This window comes from Mustelus asterias, unplaced genomic scaffold (assembly GCF_964213995.1).
Source record: "Mustelus asterias unplaced genomic scaffold, sMusAst1.hap1.1 HAP1_SCAFFOLD_84, whole genome shotgun sequence".
NCBI classification, from domain to species: Eukaryota; Metazoa; Chordata; class Chondrichthyes; order Carcharhiniformes; family Triakidae; genus Mustelus; species Mustelus asterias.
Genome location: NW_027590138.1, coordinates 479,061 through 492,647, shown reverse-complemented (window position 1 = coordinate 492,647; position 13,587 = coordinate 479,061). Strand labels below are relative to the sequence as shown.

General features: G+C 47.4%; 2 protein-coding genes and 1 non-coding gene across 3 annotated transcripts in view; 2 read left to right on the top strand and 1 right to left on the bottom strand.

The window, feature by feature from the left end:
• The window catches only part of LOC144483888 (uncharacterized), a 435,358-nt gene that overhangs the window by 1,810 nt on the left and 419,961 nt on the right, over positions 1 to 13,587 (bottom strand). Inside the window, exon 2 of the mRNA XM_078202466.1 lies at positions 5,569 to 6,876. Within this exon, the coding sequence (XP_078058592.1) occupies positions 5,569 to 6,516 (948 nt within the window). The 5' untranslated portion in view covers positions 6,517 to 6,876. The remainder of the gene's footprint in view (positions 1 to 5,568; positions 6,877 to 13,587) is intronic.
• LOC144483897 (uncharacterized) overlaps positions 1 to 13,587 on the top strand; it is a 151,135-nt gene that overhangs the window by 17,763 nt on the left and 119,785 nt on the right. Inside the window, 2 exon segments of the mRNA XM_078202476.1 lie at positions 12,370 to 12,537; positions 12,622 to 13,245. Coding sequence (XP_078058602.1) covers positions 12,370 to 12,537; positions 12,622 to 13,245 — 792 coding nt within the window.
• LOC144483926 (U2 spliceosomal RNA) lies at positions 202 to 400 on the top strand. Its single transcript, XR_013496052.1, has one exon. It is a non-coding gene; the product is annotated as a U2 spliceosomal RNA (small nuclear RNA).

Below are 13,587 nucleotides of genomic sequence, written 5' to 3'. Positions count from 1 at the left end.
ACATAGTCGGTACAAGCTCTGACTATGGTCATCCAGTCTCGAAACGTTGGTTCTATTCTCTCTCCACAGATGCTGTCAGATCTGCTGAGATTTTCCAGCATTTACTGTTTTTATTTCCCTTTCTTTTTCCTTCGCTGCCACCGCTCTGTCTCATCAATAAGACATTGGGACTCAGAGGGTTGATGCAGTTTAATGGACATGTTCGCTTCTTGGCCTTTTGGCTAAGATCAAGTGTAGTATTGACATGCTGTGCTTGGTTGAAGTCATGAGGTTACATTTTAGCTGCATTTGAAGCAATTTTTAAAAGCGGCATCTCGGCCTTTTGGCTAAGATGCAAATGAGATCAAGCCTTGGAGGAGGAGCTATGCCTACTCCAATCAGCTTGGATCAGGTAGATCAGGCCCAATAAGAAGTTTAACAACACCAGGTTAAAGTCCAACAGGTTTATTTGGTAGCAAATGCCACGAGCTTTCGGAGTGCTGCCCCTTCGTCAGGTGGAGTGGAGATCTGCTTACAAACAGGTCATACAGAGACACAAACTCAATTTACAGAATAATGATTGGAAAGCGAATCCTTACAACTAATCAAGTCTTAAAGGTACAAACAACGTGAGTGGAGAGAGCGTTATCACAGGTTAAAGAGATGTGAATTGTCTCCAGACAGGACAGCCAGTGAGATTCTGCAAGTCCAGGCAAGCTGTGGGGTTACAGACAGATCAAGCCCAAGACAGGAACTCATAGAACTCATAGAAACCCTACAGTGCAGAAGGAGGCCATTCGGCCCATCGAGTCTGCACCGACCACAATCCCACCCAGGCCCTACCCCCACATATTTACCCGCTAATCCACGCATCTCAGAACTCTAAGGGGCAATTTTTAACCTGGCCAATCAACCTAACCCGCACATCTTTGGACTGTGGGAGGAAACCGGAGCACCCGGAGGAAACCCACGCAGACACGAGGAGAATGTGCAAACTCCACACAGACAGTGACCCGAGCCGGGAATCGAACCCGGGACCCTGGAGCTGTGAAGCAGCAGTGCTAACCACTGTGCTACCGTGCCGACAGGTGAGAGCCCTGTCTTGTCAGCTTGGATCGGGAATGTCTCAACTTGTTGAGACTCTGAATTGGACTTAATTTGATTGAATTGGAATAGAAACAAAAAAAATGGACAAGTTGTCCCCATTCTGAACACTGGGGAACAAGCTCTCCCACTGATTGACAATATTGCCCTCTACAAACATGGCGGCCGCACGTGCGCACTGCTGCATATTGCCCCCAATAAAGATGGCGAACGTTAACCCAGGACAAACATTAGGAGCTGCAGCCCTGCTCGGTACAAACTGGGTCCGGGAAGCTCTCTTTCGCGGTTTGCGGCCTACATAACATGGTTACGCAGCGTTTCCACCCACCTGGACGATCCATTGCTCTCTCCGTACCGCCAATCACCTCGAACAGATTTCCGAGCTCAAAACAAAAGCCGCTGTCCATCGCCATTACTCTCACTGCGCATGCGCCAGTGAAAGCTGACCCAGCCCCTCATTCGCTCCTATTGGTTGGAGGACCGGCCGCTCCACATCGGTCCTCCAGTACTGCCCATTGGTCTGCGCTGCCGTCAATTAGCCGGGCATTGTGACGGTGACTTGCTGCTTGTCCAATAACAAGTGAGAGAGTCTCAGTGTAACAATGACACACACAGGCTCCAATACAATCAGAGTGGGGATGGAGCACAGAGACAACACAGCAAAGCACTGACTTACTCTGAGTGTAACAATGACACACACAGGCTCCAATACAATCAGAGTGGGGATGGAGCACAGAGACAACACAGCAAAGCACTGACTTACTCTGAGTGTAACAATGACACACACAGACTCCAATACAATCAGAGTGGGGATGGAGCACAGAGACAACACAGCAAAGCACTGACTTACTCTGAGTGTAACAGTGACACACACAGGCTCCAATACAATCAGAGTGGGGATGGAGCACAGAGACAACACAGCAAAGCACTGACTTACTCTGAGTGTAACAGTGACACACACAGGCTCCAATACAATCAGAGTGGGGATGGAGCACAGAGACAACATAGCAAAGCACTGACTTACTCTGAGTGTAACAAATACAATGTTTGTTCAAATAATAAGTCACGTTGCAGTATGTTAGCGAACACAGCATTAGATCCAATGGAATGATAATACAGTCAGTATCTAGTGCACCATAACCAAAGTTTAGGTTTCATTTGATAGTGTGAGTGAGTCATGGTCTATTGATATAATGTATTTAGATTCTGGTGTGTGTTACTCTGCCACTGTCATTATCAGACAATAACCTGTCTGTTATTCCAATTCTGCTGTATTTTACAACGTCGATGGTTGTCATGATGTGGAGATGCCGGCGTTGGACTGGGGTGAACACAATAAGAGTTTTAACAACACCAGGTTAAAGTCCAACAGGTTTATTTGGTAGCAAATACCATTAGCTTTCGGAGCGCTGCTCCTTCGTCAGCGCTCCGAAAGATAATGGTATTTGCTACCAAATAAACCTGTTGGACTTTAACCTGGTGTTGTTAAAACTCTTACTGTATTTTACAACTGCAGCTCCTGGGGCTGATTGGAGTCTGGTATAATCATCACAAAGGTCGGTTTCAGTGTCTCTGAGGTCATTTTAACTGCAGGTAATCTGACATTAAGGGAGACAAGAGGCCCAACAAACATTTGATTATAATAGGAGGACAAAGTGTAAGGGAACAATGATATTTTAAGGTGTCTGTGTTATGGTGAGTGTCACTGGGAGGTGAGTGATAAAATACAAGTGGAAACATCATGACAGAGACACATGCGACTGACTCGGCCTGACTGAGAGCTGTTATACTCGAGGCGAGAATAATGAGGACATGGGAAACTCCTGAGATTTCTGATATCTGAGGTGTGTCTGTTAGAGGAACTGAAAATAATCAGTTCCTCCTCATGGTTATCTCCAGTTCGCAAGTTACACAGACACACAGGAAAGAGATCTGACAGCTCATCAAACACAATATTTTAATCTTCTGTTTGAGACACATTATGACCGAAAAGTTCAAATATTAAAACTTTAGGAGAGAAACATTCAGAATGTCACAAAGATGAGTGAACTGTCCAGTGGGTGGCACGGTAGCACAGTGGTTAGCACTGCTGCTTCACAGCTCCAGGGACCTGGGTTCGATTCCCGGCTTGGGCCACTGTCTGTGTGGAGTTTGCACATTCTCCTCATGTCTGCGTGTGTTTCCTCCGGGTGCTCCGGTTTCCTCCCACAGTCCAAAGATGTGTGGGTTAGGCTGATTGGCCATGCTAAATTTGCCCCTTAGTTTTCTGAGATGTGTAGGTTAGAGGGATTAGCGGGTAAATATATGTAGGGATATGGGGGTAGGGCCTGGGTGGGATTGTGGTCGGTGCAGACTCGATGGGCCGAATGGCCTCTTTCTGCACTGTAGGGTTTCTATGATTCAGTAACTGATCCACAGACACAGCTGGTTATATCTGCGAATGGAAACTCTGAACAGAAATAACAGGCTCATTTGTAAATGTCACCACAATGTGACCTGTGTGACTCTGCCCTGACTCTGTGGACAGATACAGGCCGCATTGACAGATGTTCTCACCAGATTGTGGTCCCTGGATTTATTTTCTGCTCAGAAGTGAGATGTGAGGTTTGGAACCGGCAGCAGAGAGACAGAAAGTTGTGATACCTGAGAATGAAACAGCCGGCGTCAGTTTGATGTTATCACCGTGAACAGTCTTCCTGCCTGTGAGGGTGAACTCACTCTGACAGCATCAAGAACAACCACACAGATTGCTACCAGTCTCAGCATTACATTCATCTCCATTCCCATTTTAAACAATAAAGAAAGGAGATCATTTGGATTTTTAACACATTCACTGAATTGGGAGATGGACTGAGGGTCATCACTGGGAGAAATGAGGAGGAATTAGAGAACAAATGAGTTTTCCCAAAGAGGGTTATTAGAAAAGAGGAGATTTAAAGTGAGTCAGGGCCTGTCAGAGGAAGTGGGAGAGAGAAACAGAGAGGATTGAATCTCCATCAATTAGATGTTTTCTCAGACAGCGAAGAGGGATGAAGTGTGTTTGTGCTTTTTCAGAGAGAGATAATGAGAGAGAGAAAACAATGAATAAGTTTAAGCATTATCTGAAATAGGAAGGTTAAATGAGTGAGTGTTTGAAAGAAAGATAGAGAGACATTAAGTGACGAAGACAGTTTCTGAGAGGAGAGAGGTAAAGTGAAAATGAGAGAGGAGCGAGGTTAGAGTGTAAGAGAGGTGGAAGGTAAGGTGTGAGTGAATGCCTGGAGAGAGAGAGAGACGTTCAGTGAGTGTTAGAGAGATGAGAGATGTTACGCGATTGAGTTTCTGAGAGAGAGGAGATGTGAGTGAGTGAATGTCTGAAAGAGAGGAGAGCAGGTTCACACCCAGGGGTCACTGAGAATGATCAAAATAGGGAGATCACCCAGAAAACTACCAACAGGAAACTTCAGCTGAACACATCACTCATTCTTAAATGATCAGTCAGGGCTCTGATGCTGCTCAGCTTCTCTCTGTTCTGTTTATAATGGTTAAAGGCTGATAGGAGTGAGGTTTATTTAAAAGGATAGTGTATGGGAAGCACACATCAACAAAACTGAGAATTCTTGGACACACACTGCAGCTCCTTCTCTATCTGGGAATCAAATTGTTGTCTCATTGTCCCAGCAGTTAACAGGCTCCTTTGAATGCCTCCAGCTCCTCCTTTAATGCAGACTTCAACCAATTTATTTTAAGCCAGTTTCTGGTCAATAAACCAGGACTGACACACACACACATTAAAATGTTTCAGACTTTTTTTCATTCTAAGTCTGGAAACCTAAACCTGCCGTTTCACTCTCAGTCAGGAATAGATCCCAGTTTTACACCAATCTTTGACAGCACGTTTCCAGCATTCACCATTGTTCTTCCTGACTCTAAACACAGTTGTAAAGGAGCTTCTGTTCCGTGTCTCGGAGCTCTGAACCATGGAAAAGAGCGACTGGGACACATTTCTCACACACCTCAGGATTCACCCACACGGGGACTTTGCTGTCAGTGAAAAGTGACGAAAAAGACCAAAGTGCTGTTTGTCCCTCTCAGCGAGACCCTGAAGGACTGTGTCAAGAATGAAGTTCTGTTCCTACTGTGTGATCCTCCCTCAGATTGCCCTTTCTGAGCTCCAGCCTGGTGACGTTAAACACTCAAATGGAAAAGACAAAAATCTACAACAATGATTCAATCAAATGTCTATTTCACATTTATTCAGAATATCGAACCTCAACAGAAGAAAAAAGTCAGAAAGAACATGATTCAGACCTGGATATGATTCACAGCATCAATAAGTGTAGAATCCAAACCTTGCAGTCGTTTGTGAACTTGCTGGTGTGTTAGCAGGTGGGATGACTGAATAAATCCCTTTCCACAGACATTACAGGTGGACGGCCTCTCCCCAGTGTGAACTCGCTGGTGTTTCAGAAGATAAGATAAATGAGAAAATCCCTTCCCACATACCAAGCAGGCAAATGGCCTCTCCCCACTGTGAACTCTCTGATGTGTCAGCAGGTTGGATGACTGACTGAATCCCTTCCCACACGTGGAGCAGGTGAACGGCCTCTCCCCAGTGTGAACTCGCTGGTGATTCAATAAGTTGGATGAACGAGTGAATCCCTTCCCACAAACGGAGCAAGTGAATGGCCTCTCCTCACTGTGAACCTGCTGGTGTGTCAGGAGGTTGTATGAGCGGGTGAATCCCTTCCCACATTCAGAGCAGGTGAACGGTCGATCCCCTGTATGGAGTTGCTGGTGTATCAGAAGATTGGATGAATTAATAAATCCCTTCCCACAGTCTGAGCAGGTGAAGGACCTCTCCCCAGTGTGAATTCTCTGGTGGTTCAGTAGGGCAGATGGGCTGCTGAATCCCTTCCCACACACACAGCAGGTGAATGGCCTCTCCCCAGTGTGAGTATATTGGTGCGTCAGCAGATCCTTTTTGTTTTTAAAGCTCTTCGCACAGTCAGAACAATTAAAAAGTTTGTCATCAGAGTGAACAAGTTGATGTGTCTGCAAGTGGGATGACTGAATGAATCCTTTCCCACACACAGAGCAGGTGAACGGTCTCTCCCCAGTGTGAATTCGTTGGTGTGTCAGCAGATCTTTTTTGCATTTAAAACTCTTCCCACAGTCAGAACATGTAAACAGTCTCTCATCAGTGTGAACAAGTTGGTGTGTCACAATGTGGGATGAGCGAGTGAATCCCTTCCCACACACAGGGCAGGTGAACGGCCTCTCCCCAGTGTGAACCCGTTGGTGAGTCAGAAGATTGTATGAATGGGTGAATCCCTTCCCACAGACGGAGCAGGTGAACGGTCTCTCCCCAGTGTGACAGCGCCGATGAACTTCCAATTGTGATGGGAAACCGAATCCCTTCCCACAATCCACACATTCCCACGGTTTCTCCATGGTGTTGGTGTCCTTGTGCTTCTCCAGGTTGGATGATCAGTTAAAGCCTGGTCCACACACACAACATGCATATCATTTCACCCTGCTGTGAAAAGTGTGATGTTTTTTCAGGCTGTGTAACTGGTTAAAGATCTTTCCACAGTCAGTTCACTGGAACACTCTCACTCGGGTGTGTGTTTGTCCCGATGCTTTTCCGGTCACACTGATGTTAAATTTCTTTGCTCACAGGCAGAACAGACAAATATTTCTCCTTCCACATTCAAAGACCGATGATATTCAGCTCCTAAGGAACTGAATGACTTTGTCAGATGTGATGTCCGGTTTGAGTTTTCTGTCTGCCGTTCCTTCACTTCGAATATCCTGTAAAAAACGTTTAGAACAGTCATCACACTCAGAACAGGATAGAAATTCTGAACAATTCCAGTTTCTCTGGAACTTTTTTCCTCTCTTGTTCCCCCAAATTTGTAAATCCCCGTCCCACACTGTCTCCCTCCCCCCTGGGCTGAAATCCAAACCCATCTCCACCATTTCTTTCCTCCACTCCCAGTTTTCTCCCTCCCTCTCCTCTGTCTGGGTTCAGTTCATGATGTGGTTTTAAGACTTGATGAGCTGTAAGTATTCGGATTCCAACCATTATTCTGTAAATTGAGTTTGTGTCTTTATATGCCCTGTTTGTGAACAGAATTCCCACTCACCTGAAGGAGCTTAAGGCTCCGAAAGTTTGTGGCTTTTGCGACCAAATAAACCTGTTGGACTTTAACCTGGTGTTGTAAGACTTCTTACTGGGTTCAGTTCTCCAGCTCCTGTCTGCAGACTGACAATAAAACCAATGGGTCTTATTGGGGGTGTTGGAGCCTCCAGCGGGTGTTTGTTAATCCTCCCCGCCCACCTCCCAGGGTTTCCTTCCTTCCCAGAGATCAGAGTCCTCATTGATTTGAGGCCAAAGTGTAACCTCTTATTTATTGTCCCCCTCCCCCATCCTCTGATGTGAACCATCCTCCAGTGGCTGAGCCAGGATGGGGCCGTTAACCTGGGCCTGTTCCCGGGAGGGAGGGAGGGAGAAGCCCCGCAGCTGCAAACCAGGGAGCTGACAATGATTCTGAAGGGTTTGCGGATCCACAAAGTGTTTCCAAATCCTCCCAGCCACCGCCTAACGCTGACTCCGCTTCTCCGGGACAAACAAGCGCCAAGGACAACAATGACACTGCGCATGCTCCACATCACAATGCCCGGGGACTGATTGACGGCAGCTCCGGACCAATAGGAGGAGGGGGCGGGGCTGGAGGACCGAGCCGGAGCGGCTGGTCATCCAACCAATCGGAGAGAATGGGGGGCGGGGCTGGAGGTCGGAGCGGATGCGGCTGGTCCTCCAACCAATCGGAGTGAATGAGGGGCGGAACCTGAAGCATGCGCAGTGCGGATAATGGCGACGGACAGACGGCCGGTTTTAGTTTGGAAGCGAGATTAATACGAGGTAGAGGGCGGCGTGCGGGGAATGATAAATGTGGCGGGTGGGTGGAGAGGCTTTGTAAACATGTTGTTCAAACCTGGAAATGAACTTCCCGGTCCCCCCCTTTGTACCAAATGGAGCGGCAGCTTGTAGTGTTAGACCCGGGCTGACTGCCGCCATTGAGGCTGCATGTGGGAGGCCGGCAGGGATTGTGATTGGAGAGTGAAGCCCTGACGTCACAGTGGAATGGGTGAGAGTGTGACGTCACAATGGAATGGGTGAGGGTGTGATGTCACACTGGAATGGGTGAGGGTGTGACATCACAATGGAACGGGTGAGGGTGTGACGTCACAATGGAATGGGTGAGGGTGTGACGTCACAATGGAATGGGTGAGAGTGTGACGTCACAATGGAATGGATGAGGGTGTGATGTCACAATGGAATGGGTGAGGGTTCCAGATGAGCTGAGACTGGGCTGGAGTCGGGCGATGGCACTGACATGTGGCCCGGTGGCACAGTGGTTAGTGCAGCTGCCTAACAGCGCCAGGGACCCGGGTTCAATTCCAGCCTCGGGTCGCTGTCTGTGCAGAGTTTCTACATTCTCCCCGTGTCTGTGTGGGTTTCCTCCGGGTGTTCCGGTTTCCTTCCACAGTCCAAAGATGTGCCGGTTAGACGGATTGGCCACGATAAATTGCCACTTGGTATCAGGGGGATTAACAGGTAAATATGTGGATAGGGCCTGGATGGGATTGTTGTCAATGCAGGCTCGATGGGTTGAATGGCCTCCTTCTACACTGTATTTTATTATTCATCATTATTAATTAATCACTATTAATGCTTCTATGAATGAAGGTGGTCTTGATGATGATGTGGACATGTGACAGGAAGCTCATCTTGGGATGAACTATTTCACCCTGGTTGTGAATCGCCTGGTTCAGCCTCAGACAGTTGCCTGGAGGAGAGATAAAGTTGTTGGTGAGGGAGTGGAGTTTGTAGTGGGGACTGAACACAATGGGTTCAGTCTTCCCAGTATTTAAATGAAATAAATTTCTGTTGTTTCAGTACTGGATGTCAGACAAGTCAGGATGGTGTGTGAGTTGGAGAGGAACTTGGAGCTGATGTGTTCACAGGGTTTGGAAATTCTGTCAAAGTTCCTGTTGAGTTGTAGATGTATAAAATCTCTCTCCTCACCTCTGGCCTCTCCTACTTCTCTCTGTTTCCACTCAGAGTGTGGAGATGCCGACGTTGGACTTGGGTAAGCACAGTAAGAAGTCTCACAACGCCAGGTTAAAGTCCAACAGGTTTATTTGGTAGCACAAGCCACAAGCTTTTGGAGCGCTGCCCCTTCATCAGGTGAGTGGGAGTCGTGTTCAAAAACAGGGCACAGAGACACAAACTCAATTTACAAGATAATGGTTGGAATGTGAGTCTTTATAGGTAATCAAGTCTTAAAGGCCCAGGCAATGTGAGTGGAGAGAGGATTAAGTGCAGATTAAAGAGGTGTGTATTGTCTGCATGTGGAGATGCCGACGTTGGACTTGGGTAAGCACAGTAAGAAGTCTCACAACGCCAGGTTAAAGTCCAACAGGTTTATTTGGTAGCACAAGCCACAAGCTTTTGGAGCGCTGCCCCTTCATCAGGTGAGTGGGAGTCGTGTTCAAAAACAGGGCACAGAGACACAAACTCAATTTACAAGATAATGGTTGGAATGTGAGTCTTTATAGGTAATCAAGTCTTAAAGGCCCAGGCAATGTGAGTGGAGAGAGGATTAAGTGCAGATTAAAGAGGTGTGTATTGTCTGCATGTGGAGATGCCGGCGTTGGACTGGGGTAAACACAGTAAGGAGTCTAACAACACCAGGTTAAAGTCCAACAGGTTTATTTGGTAGCAAACGCCACTAGCTTTCGGAGCGCTGCCCCTTCGTCAGGTGAAGGACAGTTAGTGAGATTTTGCAACCCTCGGCAAGTCGTGGGGGGGGTTACAGACAGTGTGACATGAACCCAAGATCCCGGTTGAGGCCGTCCTCATGTGTGATTGACAGATCCATGCTCACTGCTTCCTGCCCTGGACGCAGAGAGCTGAAAATACTGCGGGTGCTGGAATCTGAAACAGAAACAGAAAATGCTGGAAATCTCAGCATCTGTGGAGAGAGAATAGAGTTAATGCTTCCAGTCTGGATGATCATAGATGCTGCCAGACCTGCTGAGGTTTTCCAGCACTTCCTGTTTTTGATTAACTGAAGGTTCAGCAGGGAAAGAAGCAGCGAACTGAACACACTGAACCCAGGGGGAGGGAGTGACCCAGGATAAGGGACAAGCGCTGCTCAGTGAGGCTCTGCAAAGTCCAGCAACCCGTCCACATTGAGAGCTTAGAGCGCCATGGGAGAGGGGAAGGAGAAACTATTTGGGCACAGCAGGAGGTCACCCCTCCCCACACTCTGTGGTTCCACATCCCTCCCACACCTGGACAGGGTTGGCTCGAGGTGCAGGAAGCTGCAAGCTGAGAGGCTGAGTTGTGAAATGGGCCGGGTTGGGGGTTTGAGTGACAGTCCTGGGGCTATATCAGGACAGGAACAGCCACAGATTCCCCCTTTTTCTTGGGACGTTTCAGTGGAGCTGTGTTGGTGAGTGTTTGTAATCTCTGTCTCACTGTCTCGGTAATGGGGGTGGGTTGTAGATTGCTGTGAGTGTTAGACTAAATAACCTCTCCTCATGCTGCCAGTTCCAGTCTGCAGACTCCATTTCTCAGTCCAGTTTGCTGCTCTGTCTCTCTGTACTTTGCTGCAGTGCTCCACATTCTGAGCAACATCCAGCCCATTGTTATCACCCGAAATTTGCGGCAAACTTCCTTCACTGTGGCACAGTGATTCACAATGCTGCCTCACAGCGCCAGGGTTCGACTCCAGCCGTGGGTGTGTGACTGTCTGTGTGGAGTTTGCACAGTAAGAAGTCTCACAATATCAGGTTAAAGTCCAATAAGTCATTTGGAATCAATGCAAATTACTGCGGATTCTGGAATCTGAAACCAAAAGAGAAAATGCTGGAAAATCTCAGCAGGTCTGGCAGCATCTGTGAGGAGAGAAAAGAACTGACATTTTGAGTCCAGATGACCGTTTGTCAAAGCTGCTCCTTCATCAGTTCTCCAAAAGCTCGTGGTTCCAAATAACCTGGTGTTGTGAGACTTCTTACTGTGCCCACCCCAGTCCAACATCTTCACCTCAGGTGTGGAGTTTGCACAATCTCCCCCAGTCTGTGTGCATTTCCTCTGGGTGCTCTGGTTTCCTCTCACTGCCCAAAGATGTGCAGGTTAGGTGAATTGACCATGTTAAATTTGTCCCTTAATGTCCCAAGATGTGTAGGGTCTAATTTGATTTATTATTGTTGCGTGTTCTGGGATACAGTGAAAATTATTTCTTGCGTGTTATACAGAAAAAAAAATCATAACTTGGTAAAGTACAGAGGGGAGAAGGAAAAGAGTCGGGTACAGAATATATTGTTGTGGTTGCAGGCAGGGTGAAGAAAAAGGTCAGGATGGGGATTAGCAGAGTCAGTGCGTGGGGTTACTGGGATAGTGGGTGAGCCTGGGAAAGATGCTCTGAGTCAGTAGAGACTCGATGGGTAAAATGGCCTCTTTCTGCACTAAGAATTCGATGATTAGTGAATTGCGGTGAGCAACCTTTGAATAGAGGGGTTTCTGGGGTGCAGAGCATTGTGGGAAATGTGACCGCCATTAGTCAGTGCCTGACTCTAGATGTTTCATTATAGACTGAGGGCAAGTCAGCAACCTGAGCCCTCAATAATGTTTGTAACTCTCACAGGCTGCCTAGTCTGCTGAATATCTCGATGATCCTCAGTTCCTGGCCTCCTGCGTGTTTTATTTTTATTGTTGCTTCAGTCTGGACTCTATTCATCACCTGTCTCTATGGGTTTTCTCTCAATCCCCTTTTTTCTGTTTTGAATCAGCTTCACAGGGACTAGAAGGGGACGATTTGCAGTCAGGAAACTGAAAGTAAATATCATATCAGGAACTGCCAGAGTCGTCTAATTTATCATAACTGAATATCAGTGGATTTTGAACATGGAAGGAAAAAGCACTATTCCCAGTGGGGAGAATCCGTACACGGGTTCTGTGTGTGGACGAGGCTTCAGCCGATCCTCTGGCCTGTCAAAACGTAAGTGCAGTCACTCCATGGAAAAACTGTGGAAATGTGTGGACTGTGGGAAGGAATTTAATTCCCCATCCCAGCTGGAAACTCATCGGCGCAGTCACACTGGGGAGAGGCCGTTCACCTGCTCTGAGTGTGGGAAGGGATTCACTCAGTCATCCCACCTACTTACTCATCAGCGAGTTCACACTGATGAGAGACCTTTCCAATGCTCAGACTGTGTGAAGTGCTTCAAAAGTTCTTGGGAACTGATGTCCCATCAACGTGTTCACACTGATGAGAGACCATTCAGGTGCTCCCACTGTGGGATTGGGTTCCAGCATTCACATAACCTCACTGTACACCAGCGAGTTCACACTGGGGAGAGACCATTCACCTGCTCCGAGTGTGGAAAGGGATTCACTCGGTCGTCCCAACTATTGACACACCAGCGAGTTCACACTGGGGAGAGACCTTTTAAATGCTCTGACTGTGGGAAGTGCTATAAAAGTTCTGATGAACTGATGTCCCATCAACGTGTTCACACTGATGAGAGACCGTTCAGGTGCTCTCACTGCGGGGCTGGGTTCAAGCGATCATATGACCTCATTCCACACCAGCGCATCCACACTGGGGAAAGGCCATTCACCTGCTCCGAGTGTGGAAAGGGATTCACTCGGTCATCCCGCCTGCTGCAACACCAGCGAGTTCACACTGGGGAGAGGCCATTCACCTGCTCCTACTGTGGGAAGGGATTCACTCGGTCATCCCACCTATTGACACACCAGCGAGTTCACACCGGGGAGAGACCTTTTAAATGCTCTGACTGTGAGAAGTGCTATAAAAGTTCTGGTGAACTGATGTCCCATCAACGTGTTCACACTGATGAGAGACCGTTCAGGTGCTCTCACTGTGGGACTGGGTTCAGGCGATCATATGATCTCATTCTACACCAGCGCACCCACACTGGGGAAAGGCCATTCACCTGCTCTGAATGTGGGAAGGGATTCATTCAGTCCTCCACCCTGCTGAGACACAAGCGAGCTCACACTGGGGAAAGGCCATTCACCTGCTCTGAAAGTGGGAAGAGATTCACTCGGTCATCCTACCTGCTTAGACACCAAAGAATTCACTAGTAACCACAGTGATTGGAATCTGCTGTTAATCCTATCCAGGACTCTAATATGTTCATTGTGTTTGTTTTTGTTGATGTTAATGAACTCCAGCCAGTTATACGGTTTAATATTCTGAATAAAAGTCAAATAAATTATCTTTGTGTTCAGTGCTGTGAATCTTTTTAATATCATCAGTACAACTGAATTCCTTCTGAGTTGCTCTCCCATTGTCCCTCTCCCATCTTCACCTCCCCACAAGTGCTCATTGGGAATAAAACTCACAATCTTCTTTGTCACTAAGTTTGAGACAATCCAATCAGCTGCCTCTCCTGCTTCCCTCCTTCCCCTAACCCACTGGAACA